Source organism: Mustela lutreola, chromosome 7 (genome assembly GCF_030435805.1).
Source record: "Mustela lutreola isolate mMusLut2 chromosome 7, mMusLut2.pri, whole genome shotgun sequence".
NCBI lineage: Eukaryota > Metazoa > Chordata > Mammalia > Carnivora > Mustelidae > Mustela > Mustela lutreola.
Window position 1 is genome coordinate 124,093,850 of NC_081296.1, and position 19,349 is coordinate 124,113,198.

The window sequence follows — 19,349 nt, forward strand, 5'->3', positions numbered from 1 at the left end:
CTCTTTGCAGATCAGCAGCTAGAGCCATTGATCCTTGTAAAGTGCAAATCTTACCATACCACTGTTCTACTCAGAATCCTTTAAAAGCTTTCCATCTCATTTGGAGGAAGAATGAGATCCTTCCAATGGCCAATGGCCAGCTCAGCTCCAGAGGCCACTTAGATCACAGTACACTGTGTAGTGTATGTAGCATACAGAGGAACCCCAGTAATGGTCTCCAAGACCTTGTACGAGTTCCCCTACCCCGCTCACTCAGTGACTTCTGGGACCATGTCCCTCCTCCTACTTTATCCTTGTTCACTATGTTCTAGCCATGTTAGCTTCCTTCCTAATGCTTAGATACACCAGGCCCTCTTCTGCACGAGGGTCTTTGCACTCGTTGATACTTCTGCCAGAAACAGTCTTTCCCCAAATATCTGCTTAGTTCATGTCTGCACTTTCTTAAATTCTTTGCTCAAAAGTCACCTTGATGAAACATACACTGACCACACTTTTTTTTTTTTAGATTTTATTTATTTATTTGACAGACAGAGATCACAAGCAGGTAGAGAGGCAGGCAGAGAGAGAGAGAGGAGGAAGCAGGCTCCCCGCTGAGCAGAGAGCCCGATGTGGGACTCCATCCCAGGACCCTGAGACCATGACCCAAGCCGAAGGCAGTGGCTTCATTGAGCCACCCAGGTGCCCACTGACCACACTTATTAAAATGCTGTCCTCATCTCTGTCCTGGCATTTCCTATCTGCCTTTGTCTGTGTTACTTTTTCCATAGTAATCATCATCTTCCAAAGTATTCCTAGTATCTGATTTACTTACGTTTCTCTCTTCCCAATGGAATGCAGCCTTCATTAGGGTGAGATTATTATCTGCCTAGTTCAGTATGTATGTGCAGTATCTAGAAAATTAAGTGATTGATACATAATAAGGTCTCAAAGTCTGTTGAATGAAATGAACAATCTGTAGGAAAATATATTGTTCACCTTTTTATAAATACAGTTTTAAATTCAAAGAAATTAAACAACTTGCTCAAAGTCACGTAATTGATGAACAGTATAGCTAGGATTTTTGGATTTTCTAATACTCAAGACCTGTGTTCTTAAACACCAAAGATACTTCTTTCCAAGGATGTGTAAAATAAGAAGTCAAAACGTAGTCCAGAAGGGGTAGTCTTACAAGGCCGAACGAAGAGTCAGAAGTTGGCGTTTGGGGCCAATGGAGTGGCTGTAAATTGTAGAGGAGGCACCCTGCCAAGAAGGGAGCCACGGGTGAAGCAATTCAGAAATCTGTGTGTGTGGACTGACTCTCAGCACGGTTACATGGGACGAGAATCTCAGTGGCCCAGACAGGAGCTGGAAGGCTGAAAGCTGAATAAAGATTTCAGTAGCTCCGACCTCACGGACAGTTTAAAGTTAAATTTCCCCCAAGGCACAGGGACTTGGAAAACTCCAGAAGACTTTCATCAGAATTCTAGAAGAGCTTTCCATAAGAGTAAGAACCACACTCCCAGAATCAAAAAGTAAATGATGAAAGTGAATTTTAACCCCTTGAATAAAATAAACCCATGAGTCCCTTCAGATATAAATTGAATGATGTGGGTTGGAATAATTACATGGCTTCAAAGTACCACTCCAAAATCACTTACTAACTACAAAGGTGAAATAGGTAACTTCATGGTAGATTAACTGTCTTAATCAGATGATCAAAGTGAAAATCATTATTATTAGGATGAATTGAAATCATGCCCCACCTGAGATGATGCAGCAAGAGCATTGTCACTTCCATGATTTTTTTTTGCAATGATGCACACCTGAATGTTACCAGCAGGCACATCAGAAAAACTCAGGTTGTGGGACAGTGTCTGAAATAGGAAGCTTGTAATTTTTTAAAGAGTCAAGGTTATGAAAGTCAAGGGAAGACTGAGGAACTATTCCAAACTAAAGAAAATAGATGTCTAAAGTTAACATTTGATTCTGAACTGGAACCTTTTGCTATAATATTTTGGGAACAACTAAGGAAGCGTGAAGTTAGGATTGAGGATTAGGTGGTAACAGAATATTCAGGTTAATGCCCTGACTTTTTAAATGATAGTTTGTGGCATGAAATGCAAATGCAAGTATGCACATGAGTGATGGGATATCAAGTTGGCAAAGTACTTAGATGGTTCATGATGAAAGTTTTATATATTATATTTAAAACATTTCTTTTAATTTGTAATTATTTCAAAATTAAATGACAAAAAGCAATTGTATTTCTTTTTTTTTAAATTATTTTTAAGCATTTTTTTAAAAAGATTTTATTTATTTATTTGACAGAGAGAGACTACAAGTAGGCAGAGAGGCAGGCAGAGAGAGAGAGGAGGAAGCAGGCTCCCTGCTGAGCAGAGAGCCCGATGCGGGACTCGATCCCAGGACCCTGAGATCATGACCTGAGCCGAAGGCAGCAGCTTAACCCACTGAGCCACCCAGGCGCCCCAGCAATTGTATTTCTATATACTAGCATCAAACAACTGGAAAATGAAATTTTAGAATATTCTTAACAGTATAATTTTCTTAAATTAAATATTTGGGAATAAATTTACTCTGTAAACTAAACATTGCTGAGAGAAATTAAAGAAAACCTAGTTAATAGAAAACTACATCATAGTCATGGGTAGGAACACTCATTATTGTTAACATGTCATTTCTCCCTAAATTAACTATAAATGCAAAACTGTCCAAATCAAAATCCAAGCAGGTTTTTTTTTACTAGAGATCAACAAACTGACTCAACTTCTTATGCAAAAACAAAGGAACTAGAACAGGCCATCTAGTCTTAAAAAAGAAAAAATGCGTAAGGCTTAAATGTCTTGATTTAAAACTGACTCTAAAGTCACAGTAATCAAGGTGGTCTGGCCTGCAATGTATAGGTCAGTGAAATAGAACAGGGACTCCAGAAATAGACCCACTTCTGAAGCCTTTTGATTTTTGACAAACCTGACAAAGCAATTCAGTGGTAAAGAAGTAATGGTGTTGCTAGAACAGTTGGGTGGCTGTATGGGAGGAAGTGAATCTCAACCCTGTTTTGTTCTGTGCACAAATATTAATTTGAAACAGACCCTAAACATAAAAATTAAGCACATAAAGCCTTTACAAGAAATCACAGGAGAATATCTTTCAAACTAGGATAGGTGAAGACTTCTCAAAACACTAACCAAAACGAGGATGGGAGCAGCATGAGAAGGAATAGGAGAAGGAGGAACAAGAGGAAGAGGAGGAGAAAGCTGAACTAATAAAATTAAACATTTTCTGCTCAAAGATACTTTTTTAAAATTAACATATAATGTATGATTTGTTTCAGGAGTACAGGTCTGTGATTCATCAGTCTTGCACAATTCACAGCACTCACCATAGCACATACCCTCCCCAATGTCCATCAGCCAGCCACCCCATCCCTCCCACCTCCCTCCACTCCAGCAATCCTCAGTTTGTTTCCTGAGATTAAGAGTTTCTTATGGTTTGTCTCCCTCTCTGTTTTGTCTTTTTTCATTTTTCCCTCCCTTCCCCTATGATCCACTGTCTTGTTTCTCAAATTCCTCATATCAGTGGGATCATATGATAATTGACTTTTTCTGATTGACTTATTTTGCTTAGCATGATACCCTCTAGTTCCATCCATGTCATTGCAAATGGCAATATTTGGCTGCATAGTATTCCATTTATATATACAGCACATCTTCTTTATTCATTCATCTGTTGATGAACATCGAGGTTCTTTCCATAGTTTGGCCATTGTGGACTTTGGTGCTATAAACATGGGGGTGCATATGCCCCTTCAGATCACTACGTTTGTATCTTTGGGGCAAATAACCAGTAGTGCAGTTGCTGGGTTGTAGGATAGTTCTATTTTCAACTTTTTAAAAAATATATATTTTATTTATTTATTTGACAGAGAGATTACAAGTAGGCAGAGAGGCAGGCAGGGAGAGAGAAGGAAGTAGGTTCCTCGCTGAGCAGAGAGCCCAGTGAGGTGTTCGATCCCAGGACCTTGAGGTCAGGACCCAAGCAGAAGGCAGAGGCTAAACCCACTGAGTCACCCGGCACCCGTATTTTCAACTTTTTGAGAACCTCCAGCTGTTTTCCAGAGTAGCTGCACCAGCTCGTATTCCCACCAACAGTGTAGGAGGGTTCCTCTTTCTCCACTTCCTCGCCAACACCTATCGTTTCCTGACTTGTTAATTTTAGCCATTCTGATTGGTGTGAGGTGGTATCTCACTGTGGTTTTCATTTGCATTTCCCTGATGCTGAATGATGTTGAGCACTTTTTCATGTCTATTGGCCATTTGGATATCTTTTTTACAGAAATGTCTATTCATATCTTCTGCCCATTTTCAAGAGACACTTTTTAAGAAAATTAAGACAGTCAGAGATAATATTCACCATACATGTACTTGACAAAAAACTTGTATCCAAAATATACAAGAATGCCTTTAAACAATAATTAAAAAAAAAAAAAAAGAGCTTGCTCCTTCAGTGGTAATGTGAGGAGCTGCATGGGCCCACTTTCCAGGAAAACAAACATAACTAGTAAAAGTTACTTTAAAAAATTTTTTTTAATCTCTGGTGGTTGGCCTGTGGGTAAGCATTCAGCAATTGAAGAAACATTTATTCAAGAAAATCTAAATGTCAGTAAGAACAGCAAAAGTGGATGGCTCTTGGCCCATGACCTTCTGCCCTTCCCCACACTGTATGACAGAAGCTCCATGTGGGTGGTTGTGGCCAAGAAGTTGGGGCCTTCTCTCCCCCCAGCTCCCAGTTAAGGGATACAGTTTCTCATCAGGAGGTTGCAGGAGACCAGCATTTCTCATTCACCCAGCTCTGTGTTACAGAGGATAAATTCCTGGCAAATGTGGCTGAGAGGTTGGGCGCTCCCTTCCTCTGCCCACCCCCCACTCACAGGACAGAAGATCTATTCCAGGCTTGGAAGTTTGAGAATACAGAGTTCTGATGCCCTTACCTCACTTCATTTGTAGAGTGAAGGTTCTGTGCTGGTAGAGGCAAACTGAGGAGGCCAGAGACTAGTGCCTTCATGCAGCACCATGTTAATTTTAAAGCAGGGATGTCACTCTGAGAGAAATGGGCCACAGTCTTCACCCCCAGCTCCAGAGCAGTGGATCGTAGATTTCCCCAAAGGGAGAGGTATAGTTCATAAGCACAGAGCTCTGAAGTTCTTATCAAAAGAACTGGCTTTATTTGAAGTAAATTATGTGGGAAGTTCAAGCCTAAGGATGCTTTTGGGGGGGGGGGGATGGAGATTTTGGTGGTAAGCAATTAAAAGGAGGCTTGGTAGCTCCATTAGAGCAACAAAGTAAACTGTTGGAGTACTGAAGAGTAGGAGGGAAATAGTCAATTATGAAGAACACTCTTGGGTTCCAAACAGATCTCAAATACAGCCTCAAAATATAATCCTACAAAGGAGCCTGAATTTACTGAATCAGACTGTGAAGTACTTTATGCCCTGAGACATTATTGAAAACAATAGATCATTCAATCAGTAATTAGTGGATCCTAACAACTGGATGTAATACCAACAGAGGCAGACAGCTTAACAGATCAGGAAAAGGAAGTGGAAAAGAGCCCTGCCAAACCATGTGTGAATGCCCAAGGTTGTGCCCTCCATGGAACAGTGTCAGAGATTTCTTACAGATAAAACAGGCCATACTAGAATACCCAAATTATTTAATAAAGAAAGAAAAAAATAATAAAAACAAGCCTCTGGTAGGGGTAGGAAGTTGGATTGAGATAACTTAAGTCCACAAGAAAAAGAAGACAACCAAAAATATAAATAAGAAGGCTAATATGCTAATTGTGGAAATATACTTGTTCTCCTCTCAGCTTCTTTGAAAGACATAAAATGTGTAAAATAATACATATTGGTGGTTTTGTAACACGTACTTGTACTGTGTATAACAATAATAGTGTAAAAGGGAGAGAGAATGAGCTGTATGAGAGTAAGGTGTATATATATATATATATATATATATATATATATATATCACTAAAATTAAATTGGTATAAATCTAAAGGGTTTTTTTAAATATTTTTTTTATTTATTTCTTTATTTGACAGACAGAGATCACAAGTAGGCAGAGAGGCAGGTAGAGAGAGAAGGGAAGCAGACTCCTGCTGAGCAGAGACCCCCCCGCAATGTGGGGTTCAATCCCACGACCCTGGGATCATGACTTGAGCTGAAGGCAGAGGCTCTAACCCGATGAGTCACCCAAGCGCCCCTTAAGCTGTTTTTTATGTTAATGTGCATATAGTAAGCCACAGACCAACCACTAATAACTAAAAAATAAAAAAAGTGAAATTCGTTGAAGGAATTAAAATATCACACTAGAGAATATTCACTTAGTGAAACAAAGTAGTAAAGGAGGAATAGAGAAAAAAAACTATATAAAATTTATAGGAAACAAAAAAGTAAAACGGGCAGAAATCCAACTATACCAATAATAACATTAAATATAAATAGACCATATAATCAAAACGTAGAGCTTGTCAGATGGGGGAAAAGGATTCAGTGTTATGCTGTTTATAGGAGATACAATGTAGACTCAAAGACACAAATAGGTTAAAGAAGAAAGATGGAAAAAGATAAATCACACAAACAGCAACCACAAGAAAGCAGGAGTGGCTTACTAATATCAGACAAATAGACTTAAAAACAACAACAAAAAAATGTTATTAGAGATTAAAACAGGACACTTCATAATGATAAAAGGACCAATTCATCAGAAAGACCTAATAATTATTATAAACAAATATGCACTTAACAACATAGATCCAATATCCGTGAAGGAAAATTGACAGAAATAAAGGGAGAATAGACAAGTCAACAATAATACTCCACTTTCAATAATGTATAAGATTAACTAGGCAAAAGAGAAGCAAGGAAATAGAAGATAAGCCACCTAGATATAACAGATATCTGTTATATAGAAGACAGTTCTGTAGAACTGTCTTCAAACAACACAGCTGAAAACATATTTTTTTCAAATACACAAGGAACATTCTTTAGGATAGACCATATGCTAGGCTGTTAAAAAAAAAAACACCTCAATAAGTTAAAAAGATTAAAATCATACAAAGTATGTTCTCTTGTTCTCTGACCATGATGTGATAAAATTCGAAATCAGTAACAGAAAGTGATTTGGGATAACCACAACTGTGAAATTTAATAACATACTCTTGTATAATCTACGTGTCAAAGAGAAATCAGGAAATACTTCAACATGAGAGAGTCTTATGACATGCAGCTAAAGCAGTGCTCAGTGGGAAATATATAGCTGAATCATCTAAATTTAAAAAGAAAAAACTATTTCTTTTTAAGAAGAAAACAATTTTGAAAAGAAGAACTCAAATCAGTAACTTAATCTTCCACTTTAAGGCAGTGGAAAAAGAAGAGCCAACTAACTCCAAAGCAAGCAGATACAAGGAAAATAATAAAGATTGGACCAGAAATTAATCAAATAGAGAATTTGCAAATAATAAAATGAATGAAACCAAAAGATAATTCATTGAAAAGATAAACAAAATTGACACACCTTTAGTTAGACTGACCAAGGAAAATGGAAGACTCAAATTAGTAAAATTAGGAATACAAGAAGGGACATTAATACTGATGACAGAATTTAAAAAGGTCATAAGAAAACCATGGACAAATGTATGCCAAAAATTAGGTAACTTAGATTAAATAAATTCCTAGAAAGGCACAAACTAATCCACTGGAGGAAATACAACATTGGAATAGACCTTAGACAAGTAAGGAGATTGCAGGAGGAGGAGGAGTGGCAGTAGTAATAAACTAACCACATTGAAAAAGTCCATACCCAGATGGTTTCTGTAACGAATGCTACCAAACATTCAAAGAGGAGTTAAGTGCATAAACAATGAATTTTGGAACACTGGAAAAAAATTAAAATTAAAAAAAAAAAAAGAGGAATTAATACAAGTCTTCACAAATGTCCAAAACATAGAAGAGGAAGAATTAATTTTCCTCTTCTATGTTTCCAACTAATTTTATGAGGCTGGTATTATTTCAATGCCCAAACCAGACAAAAATATCAAGATAAAACAAAAAAACTATAGACCAATATCTCTTATGAATAAAAACACAAAAATCCTCAACAAAATACTCTCAGACTGAATCTGGCAACAGATTAAAGAGATTGTATACCGTGGCCAACTGGGATTTATCCCAGGAATGCAAGGGCAAGTGAAATCAGTCACAAATAAGGGACAAAAGCCATATTATCATCTTGGTAATCATAGAAAAAGCATTTAACAAAATTAAACATTCTTTCATGATAAAAACACTCAAAAAAGAAGGAGTAGTGAACTTCCTGAAAATCAGGAGCCTAGAAATCAAGAGCTTTTCTTTCCCCCTAAAATCAGAAACGTAGGCAAGAATATCCACTTTCACCCCTTTATTCAACACTGTAGGCAAGAAAAGAATATAAAAGACCTTCACACTAAAAGAGAAGGATAAAATCTGTGTTTATAGATGACATGATCTTATAAATAGAAAATCCCAAGGAATCCACTAAAAAGCTATTCAAACAAATGAACAAGTTCAGCACAGTTGCAGAAGGCAGCTGAGGTCATTTGTATGACCAACATACAAATTCTGTACACCACTGAAAATCTGAAAATGAAGTTTTGAAAACAGTTCTATTTACATTACAATATAAACAGTTGGGAATAAATTTAACATTAAATAAGTGCAAACCTGACACTCTGAAAACTACAAAATGTTGTTGAAGGAAGTGAAAGAGACCTAAATAAATAAAAAGATCTCGTGTTTATGGGTTGAAAGGAATACTATTCTTCTTTTTTTTTTCTTTCTTTTAAAGATTTTATTTATTTATCAGAGAGGGGGGGTGGAGAGAGCGAGCACAGGCAGACAGAATGGCAGGCAGAGGCAGAGGGAGAAGCAGGCTCCCTGCTGAGCAAGGAGCCCGATGTGGGACTCGATCCCAGGACGCTGGGATCATGACTTGAGCCGAAGGCAGCTGCTTAACCAACTGAGCCACCCAATAGTATTCCCTGAAAGGAATACTATTCTTAGGATCGCAGTACTCCCCAAACAGATCCACAGATTCAACACAACCTCTCTCAAATTCTAGCTTATTTCTTTGTAGAAATTGACAAAGTGATCCTCAAATTCATAGGGAGGTCAGGGAACCTTAGAATAGCTATATAACAATTTTGATAAAGAAGAGTTAAGTTTGATAAGACTCAGCACTTGCCAATTTTAAAATACGCTACAAAGCTACAATAATCAAAGTGTGGCACTGGAATAAAGATGGACATATAAATAAGTAGAATGGAACTGAGTGTCCAGAAATAAACCCTCACAGTCCATTTACAGTCAATTGATCTTTCAACAAGGATGCCAGTGAGGAAGGAATAGGCCTTTTAATTAATGGTACTGGGACAATTGGATAGCCAATTTCATATGGGCTTGTTTCCAGTTGGACCCATACCTCACCTCATTTACAGAATTAATTCAAAATGGATTAAAGGTGAAAAGAGCTAAAACTATAACTTTCTTAGAGGAATACAGGGGTCAATCTTTGTGACCTTGGTTATGGCAATGGTTTCTTAAATATGATAACAAAAGCTCAAGCAACTAAGAAAAAAACAGATAAATTAAGGTTTCTGGGAGGATGGAGTGGTAAAATGTTTTAAAATTCAATGTGATAGTTGCATAACTCTGAATATACTAGAAACTGTTGATTTTTATGCTTCAGATGGGTGAATTTCATGGTATGTGAATCATATTTCACATAAGAAAAAATCAAAAGAGGCAAAAAAAAAACCTATTAAGACACTTCACTAAAGAAGCTATAAAAATGTCTAATAAGCCATGGAAAGATACTAAATATCATTATTGATCAGGAAAATGCAAATTAAAACCATAATGAGACACTACTGCACAATGAACAAAACTAAAGTTATAATGACTGAGAGTGCCAAATGCTTACCTTATAGAAATTCCCACTGACCTCATATCCCAGCCACTGATCTAGAGTAACAGCCCCATAAGGACATGTCAGGTATACCATAGCTCCTGCCATTATAGAAGCTGCCAAAGGCAGCTTCTGTATCTGCTTTACAACTGTAAATACCTAACTGCTGGATAGAGTTGGCTGTTGACCTTGTGAACTATGCAGCCACATACCTACAAATAAAACATGTTTATTTTATGCAAGATAGGCCTTCACCTTTGGTGAAGGTCTGTTCCAAAAGTAGGAAGTAGGTTATTTGATGTTGTTTTAGGTTTGTTTTCTTAGATTTGTAGTTCCTTTTTCTGTCTTCCCAGTAAATGGAAAATAAGCCACTGTCTATGTTCCAAGCAACAACAAGCCACAGTAGTTACTATTCTCATTGTCTGGACAAACAGCTGCAGCTGAAAGGCTTCATTTGCTCAAGGCAGGACACAGTGAAACCATTGTCTAATCCAGGTCTGTTAGTTACCAAGGCCAGGTCCTGTGGACTATATCCAGGTGCCCTAAAGAGAAACTTTTTATAACACACTTGCCTTTGAGTTTCAGGGTGATTTTTTTCAAGTCTATTTAATAGTTGTTCCACTGTAAAGAATTTGTGTTTAATTAATTATCTATTGAATGCTTACTGTATGTTTGTAGAGGTGAATACACTGATTCAGACTTTTAAAAAGTTCAGAGTGTAGCAGAGAAAGCAACTGTGCAAATAAACATTTTCAAAACAGCAAGATAATTGCAGTGGTAGAAGTCTTTAGTAAGTACAGTGGCTAACAAAAAAGGAAGTGACCAACTCTGCTGGAGTGGTTATTGAAGATGAGAAAATTGTATAGGGCATACTAGGATGGGTAGGAGTTTGTTAGTTGCTCAGCTGACCTGTGGGTGTCTATTTCTGTGTCATGACTAACTGTGGAAACCATTTATGCATAAACATCAGCATGAGATTTAAGCAAATAACTACTTAAAGGTAGAAAAAATTCATTGTTAGTTGGCAGGAATGCTGTGTTCCTTTACACCTTTTTAATAATTAGCTTTGTGTTAAGATATAATTAAAACCTCTTAGCAAAATACAGAAGCCTTAGAGGGGGCAATGCTTTTTACTGGCATACTCTTCGTAAAATACATTGCAAAGCAACCAGCTATTAGAGTTCTTTCATTCTGTTGCATCTGCTTTGGGGAATTTAAAGTTAAACAGACAAGATGAAACAAATTTGCAAGTTTATGAAGATTTTGCTTTGTTCTTTTTTCAAACTGCTGAACTTGACAAATGAATATTCTTGGGATACATGCTTTTCAGGTTTTTAGGAGAAAAGCTTTAAACTACATCTGTGACTGTTTTCAGGGTCTACACTGTGTGCTAAGGTCTCAGTGGTTAGTTTCTAATGAAACTATATCAGTTTATCAAGATAGTATCTTGTTAGAGCTAATTATGAACCCTATTATGTTATTGCTTTTATTATTATTCAGCTCCCTTATGTATTTCTCACTGTAGCCTTAGGTGGGTTTTTTTTAATTTTTTATTTTTTATAAACATATATTTTTATCCCCAGGGGTACAGGTCTGTGAATCGCCAGGTTTACACACTTCACAGCACTCACCAAAGCACATACCCTCCCCAATGTCCATAACCCCACTTTTTTTTTTTTTTAAGATTATTTATTTGAGAGAGAGTATGCAAGTGGCAGCGGGGTGGGGGGAGGCGGGGAGCAGACAGAGAGGGAGAGAATCTCCAGCAGATAACCCACTGAGCATGGAGCCCAATCTGGGGCTTGATCCCACAACCCCAAGATCATGACCTGAGCCAAAACCAAGAGTCTGATGCCCAACATACTGAGCCACCTAGGTGCTCTTCACTGTAGCCTATTTTGTCTCTCATTATTCCCCTTGGGATAAATAGGACAAATTGAGAGGAAAATGGGAATATTTCAGTTTCAGATGTTTGACTCAGTCACTTTGTGCCGCTTTTTCCTTTAGGGCTACATGGATCAATAAGGGTACTTGCTACCTAGTACACATTTTTGAAAGGGTGCATAGAAAATTCTAGAAAATGGGGAGCCTGCTTAGAAATAGTGACTGGCAGCAATTACAAAGGAAAGGCTGGGATTTTCTTTGCGTTTTGGTTTGTTCTATTCATTTTTTATCTCAGTTATTGCAGTGGCTGATGTTTTGGTACTCAATAGCAAGCTAAGTATTATACGATGACGGCAGTTTTCTGAAGCACCGCATTTGGGAAAATGTATTTAAATATATGCAGAGATCATGTAATAGATGTAATAGCAATAATCTATGCAAATCCATTTGATTGTAGTGTAGGATAGTCATTATCTTATGCAACTGTATTACTATGTAAATTTAGTAATATGTTCCAGAGAAAACTGTATACTATACACAAAGAATTGTGCAAAAATAATATATTAAAATCAGTGCCTTCTGGTTAATCCAAAATGATTAAAAGGAAAAACTACCTTAAGTTTATGAATACGAGTCAAAGAAAGAAAAAAATATATTTCATTTTTAGATTATATAAATGGTGGAGAACTTTTTACTCATCTTTCTCAAAGAGAGCGTTTCACAGAGCACGAGGTACGGATCTATGTTGGAGAGATCGTGCTTGCCCTCGAACATCTCCACAAGGTAAGATGCTCAATCTTTGGGAGTTCATTTTTTTTTAAAATCTATTAATTGAGGTAATGCTGGAGCTAAAAGAGCTAATGTTTTAAAACATCACTGTCTTCGTGGAGATTGTGGAAGTACGCTTCCACATTATTGCTAATTTTCTCATTCTGTAGTTCCCGTTTTACAAATCTACTTTTTTTTTGTAGTTCCTGTGATACAGATTAAAAAGGTAGAACCTGAGCAGTTCTTTAGTTTTGTTCATGAAAAATCCTAACGTTCATTACCAAGTATCATTAGAATAAAAGCTTTTCATTCTTAAGATAACCTTTAAAATGAAATCACAAGTCATAATATATATTTCCTTAATTGTGACTTACTCCATTGCAGACTCTGCCTATGTGTCTGCAGGGTATATTTCCTGATTAGCTTGGAGAATATGAGTTATTTGAAAGAAGCACCTGCCATGCTACCCAGCTACCCCACTCTCCCACTCTGGTTTGTCTTTGCCTATGTCCCTGAGGCCCTCCCTGTTCCCTCTCCCTCCGTCCTCCTCCAGTGCCTCCCTGGAGCGTGAACTCAGTTGCTAAAAACTTTAAGTGGATTTTATGTCTATGATGCTGTTTCAGCTCTATTTAAATCAGTTTGAACTTTATAAAGCATATATTATTTTACCTACTATTCATCAGGATCCAAGAAATTTTCAACGAAGTTTCTTAAACTTAATGAGGAAGCATTATTATAGAAGCAGTCTTTGTGTAGACTAAGTGTGTGTGTGTGTGTGTGTATTTCCTCAAAAAGCACTCGAATAATTTTCATCGAGTATGCGAGACCACAAGACCAGTGTGACTTGAGTCTCTACATTAGGATGAGACAAGTACACTGTAGAGCCACTGTCCATTGTCATGAATTCAGATCCTGCACTGGATTTGAGATGAACAGAAATTAGAGTGGTGATTGTGGAGTTTAGACAAGGGTGAAGAGAGACGAAGGGAAAAGGCAAAGAAAAGGGAAGAAAAGGGGCAGGGAGACTGGAATTACAAGATGGAGGCAATGGACAGGAGGGGCTGTAAGAAAAGATGGCGAGAAGATACAGGCATAGAAGGAAGGAGTCAGAAACAGGCGATATCTAGCCCAAAGCAGAGCCAGACTAGGCAGGCCGGGGCTGGGAGTCAGAGTAGGAATGAAGAGGAGTTGATGAACAATGCAAAAGGGAGGAAGGAGAAAAGGCCCCGGTGGGCATGGGGCGGGGGGTGGCGGTGGGCGTGGTGGGGGATGGTGGGACAGCAGTGCTGGGAGAGAAGGGACAGAGGAGCAGGAGGGGAGCTGACACCTTCCTGCTGTGAGGGGGCAGACACCCCATTCCTTTGTGGTGGCCAGCTTTTGCCTGTGAGTACCTCTGTGGGATATAAAGTAGTTAGAACATCTTCATACACGAACAAAATTGGGCCCAGGAATGGGCCAAAAATATCTTTGAGTTTTATGCTTAGGGGTATTAGATGTAAGTTTTAGTGATATCAAAATGGTGGTGGAAATTCCCATAAATACCAGAATAAAAACAAAACAAATACAAAGTTCCGATGGGTAAGCTGGTAAACTCATTTTTTGTGCGAAAACTTTAATTCTACTAATTCTGTTTATTGAAGGAAAATCCAGGAACATCTGTTATTTAATCAGAACCACAGACTTAGAGAACATGATGAGTTTTGGATATACGTGTAATTGATATGGAGTGAAATTAATATAGCAAATCAGACCTCAGCTAAGTTTCTCTTATTCTTACTACCCTAAAAAGATAAATACAAAGAGATACAACATAAGAGATATTAAGCCAGTAATACTAACCTTGTTATAGCTGCTAACATTGAGTTTCTCAGGAAGAGACAAAAATAGAGGGCACTTGGAAGTGATGAGGTAAAACAGATAGTAACTGAGTTATTTCTAAAATTGCTTCCAAAGTTTCTTTAAAAAAAAAAAAAAGTCACACTAATTGTTAGATGCTTATGAGGCTGCAAGTCAAATGTTCAATAAATTGTAGATATCACCCTTTCTTTCCTGTTGAACACTGAAGTTCTGGAAGGAAAATTGCCTTGCATTTTTCCTTGTGTAATTTGTTGTTTCGATTTTAAAAAGTTTTTATGAATCTGCTTTTTCATGTGCTTAGTGTTATAGAAGGCAGTGTGTCTAAGTTTAAAAACATTTAATTCAGGCTGACCTAACGTGAAATTTGCAATGCACATCTATCAAGAACTTCTTGTATGACTTGTATAGATTTATTTAGCTGAAGAAATAGCTGGAGTGTTTTTACTCTAAAACTTACACACAGAACAAGATGGAAGGATATATAAATTTTATTCAGTTGACTTATTTCACTTATTTGGAACTACTGATCGGCTAAAATTAACCTATGATCTTCAGCCTTTGTGTTTAGGAGCCTATTATTCAACAAGTCTTTATCTATTTGACACTGTACTAGATACTAGATACTAGACAGATATGCATACTAGACAAATGCATGAAAAGTGAAAACAGCTAGTGTATGTGTCGTTATATCGAGACAAGCAGAAAATGCCTAGAAAATCTTGGGCTTTTTTAGGTTAAGTACAGTGTACATCTAGGTAAGCAAAGGAATAAAAACAAAGACAGGAACAGTGTGGGATCTGGTTAGTCAGAAAGGTCTCTGAATCCATTAGGAAGTGATAGACGTGAATTGGCTAAAACTATCTGAAGAAAATCATCTCCAATGAGGATTAAGAAGATAGAACAGGAAGAATGGAGTAGACAAGTGGTCAACAGAGAGACTCCACAGAAGCTCGTCCACCAGGAATGGATTTTCATTACACTGAGAAGGAAGACGTGGTAGGAGAGGTGCAGGGAGTCCAGCAGATGAACCCTGAGATGGATGAATTCACATGGCCCTAGCCAGTGACTAAGCCATTATAGCATCCTGAACAGGAGAATCCTTTTTCTGGTTTGTTTTTACAGTAGATAAAGACTTTACTAATTCATTTTTTGAAAATTGTTATTTGAAGATGCATGTTTGTTTGTTTTCACAGTTGGGAATTATATACCGTGACATTAAGCTTGAGAACATCCTACTTGATTCTAATGGCCATGTGGTGCTGACAGATTTTGGTCTGAGTAAGGAGTTTGTGGCTGAAGAAGTGAGTATTATATTTTAATTTGAAGTTAGTAACAACAGAATGTAAATGATTTTTTAAAAATGAGCATAGAATAAGCATTTATCAGGAGAGTACCATATGGATTATGGATTTTTGTATAGGTTTGCCTAGAGGAACATCTTGACATAAATGACTGTAAAGATTTTTAGCTTAAAATTACCATCTTGTTAGAATTGCAGTATACCTTTGATGTTTATATCAGAATTCCCTAGTTTAAAACAAAACTATGCATTTAACTTTCCCTATAAAATATAACTTAAAAATGTAAATAAGCCTTTGGGTCCTTGAGGAAAATTATGCCTTAGTTGGTAACCAATAAAGAATTGCAAAACAAAGGACATAGAGTTTACATTGTATTTACAAAGTAAGACATGTCCTGATGTCCCTTTGAATTCACTTGACAAAAATGACAAGGATCTACTAGACCAACTTCTTTAATAACCTTGCTGGTTTTGCTCATATGAACTAAAATGTAATAGGTAATGTGCAGGTTTTAAATTGGAGCACTTTGCATTTTCAGTATTAATTAGTTCATGTTTACTATTACATATGCATTTAATGACATTTTAAAATGTACATCTGCTAGTTCTAATTTAGATACTATTTACTTAGTAGTTGTAATGGAAAATATATTTTTATACTACAGGTTATACAAAATGAGGTATATTTGAGTGCCAGCTTTTTTTTATTTAAGAAATTACTGGTATAGAATACAGAATTATAGTGCAATTTTCATAGTGAAGGACTTTGTGGTGTCAAACACATCATTCTTGAGTCCCACATCAGGTGTGTCTGTTTCTGGTTGTTTGCTTTTTACAATATTGCCAAAGCAGTCTTAGGTGAATTCCATAAGTGCTGAAATTATAGAACTAAAGATCCCAGTTTTTTATCATATCCATAGTCATTCAGTTCACTTATTCAGTAAATATTTATTGACCACTTCTTCTAAGCTTGGTACTAGATAATGCAATGGTGAAGAAGGTCGAAGTGGTATCTGCCTTCATGAAGTTGTGGTTATAATTATACTGATTATCTCTGACAGAAAAATCGTAGTTATAAAATGGATGAATTTTTGAGGAATTGACTTCAAAGTCTGATTTTTAAAACTTTTCTCCTTTGTAAAACTTTTTGTGGCTACTTCAGTAAGATGGGATAGGTTAAATATGTTTACCATGGCTTCCTCACCAAATCCCCTATGCAAAAGGAAGGGAGTAAAATAGACATGTTCTCAAAAGAGAAGGAAGAAGATAGCAACCAAATTTTGGAAGATGGACAACAGGAAATCTAGTTGTAACTCAGATAGCATTTCTGATCACAGTTGAATCCTAAGCTAGTAACATGAGAATCCCCAAAGCAGAGTCAGGAATTGAGGGCACCAGGTGTCCCTCAAAGCAGGAGCACAGGGGATATGGTTGCAAGTCTGTATGAGAAACAGGGAGCCCCCTCTGAGCTGCAGTCTACCTGATTCACCTAGGCCACCGTGCTTTCCTTACCTTCAAGGAAGACTGAGAGTGTTAACAAGAAAGCCTGCATTCAGGGACTATGGCCTAAAGGTGAGGACACAACAAAGGAACTAGTGGTTGAAGGGAAAAATGACACAGTGAGTCATGCAGCTCCCATGGCCTCTTTCTGCCTCTTTATTCTGAGAACATGGCTTCCTACACAGGAGTTTAGAGGGTTCCTCTGAGAAACTGAGAACAGAAACTCTGCAGATGTTGTCAGGTGGTGGTGTTGCCAGTAAACTAGTCCAGCCATATTCTTCTACAGAGATGTCTGTGACTTGACAAGCCCAGCACATGCCACAGAACCACATTTGTGATAAAGTCACTGCTTCTTTTACTATTTTGATTTCACTATATTTCAGTGATTAGTTTCTTGTGTCTCTGTTCCAGTGGGATTATAGTTTCTTCTGTCATACTATGCATTTTAAACCATTGTTTTGAGAAGGGGTCGGTGGGCTTCAAGAGATGGCCAAAGCCTCCTTGGCATGTGAAGCACACCCGTGTGGAGAGATTTGATGATCACCTTCTCCTCTCTCCGTGGAATCGTCCATGCATTTGCTCATTCTGTTGAAGGCCTTCTCCATACTAGACATTAGGCTAGGTTCTTATAAGACACCACTGAAAAGAATAGCTTAGTGACTCCTGTATTTATGGGTATGTGTGGCTGATCATTTGACAGACTTTGGCCCTGGGACACAGCAAAAATAAACAAAAATCAAGCATGGATCAGAGTTGCTGAGTTCTAATACAGAAATACAAATTAATCAGAAATGCCATGTGACTAAATCAACCTGGTCCCTCCTCACAAGAGAGACTTGTGTGTTCTGTTAATCATGTCAGCAGCTCCTCGGCAAGGGAACAGAGGAGTTCTTGTCAAATACCATAGGTTTTGAACACTTAGTTGTTTATGTGCAAAAACGAAATATCGGGTTGGAGGGTACCTGGGTGGTTCAATAGGTTAAGCGTCCAGCTCTTGGTTTGGCTCAGGTCATGATCTCAGTGTCACAAGATCAAGCCCTCTGTCAGGCCCCATGCTCAACAGAGTCTGCTTGAGATTCTCTCCCTCTGTGCCCCTTCCACTGGTCTCTCTCAAATACATAAATAAAATCTTTTTTAAAAATGAAGTACTGGGAAAAAAAAAAATGAAGTACTGGGGGGGGCGCCTGGGTGGCTCAGTGGGTTAAGCCTCTGCCTTCGGCTCAGGTCATGAACTCAGGGTCCTGGGATGGAACCCCACATCGGGCTCCCTGCTGAGCAGGGAGCCCGCTTCCCCCTCTCTCTCTGCCTGCCTTTCTGCCTACTTGTGATCTCTGTCTGTCAAATAAATAAATAAATTTTTTATAAAAAAATGAAATACTGGGATTCAATCTGAGGTGGAGAAATAACTTACAGATTTTATTATTCACTGAATACAACCTAGCCGCATTTAATATAGTTAGGTGTTAGTCATTAAGCTTTCCACTTCATCTCTTCCCCTCAGACCACCAGCTCGTTCTTCTCTTCGCATAGAGGACATACTGTTACACTAGGTTTTAGGTTTAACTCTCAGGGCTGGGGTAAGAACTACCCCTCTCTGAGACTCCTACAACAGGATATAGTGGTTCTTTGCTCCCCTGATTCTACCCAGCACCTGTTCAGCAAGTTTCCCTGCCTAGACTCTTTCTACCTTAAAAATATTCCCCCCAAACTATTTCTGTTTTGAATAGTTAACATTCCCTTTTGGTTTCACGTGGCACCCTGACTCCCTCATATCGAAATACGGTCTTTCTTGGAATGAGTTTCTTCTTTGTCCATCCCTATTCTACCTTGTTGGTTTTCGGTTTAAACTGTAGCTTAAGGAGTCTCCTCCTTGGTTTCCAATGTATACAAAAAGATTCTGTAACTCCAGCTCCAACTGACTTCTCTCCTCTTCCTCTTCCTCTTCCTCTTGGTCTTTTGTCATCATTTAAGCATGCCTAGTCTTTCCTGTTTTAAAATTTTAAAGATGGATGGATGGACGGACGGTTGGATGGATGGAC

The 19,349-nt window shown here is 37.8% G+C and overlaps 1 protein-coding gene across 2 annotated transcripts in view; it reads left to right on the forward strand.

Moving 5' to 3' along the window:
* Positions 1-19,349, forward strand: part of RPS6KA5 (ribosomal protein S6 kinase A5) — a 171,917-nt gene that overhangs the window by 89,103 nt on the left and 63,465 nt on the right. Inside the window, exons 4-5 of one of the 2 annotated variants that reach the window (XM_059182504.1) lie at positions 12,553-12,668; positions 15,704-15,811. The exons of the other annotated variant lie outside the window; for it this stretch is intronic. Of the exons in view, the coding sequence (XP_059038487.1) occupies positions 12,553-12,668; positions 15,704-15,811 (224 nt within the window). The remainder of the gene's footprint in view (positions 1-12,552; positions 12,669-15,703; positions 15,812-19,349) is intronic. 2 annotated transcript variants of the gene reach the window in all.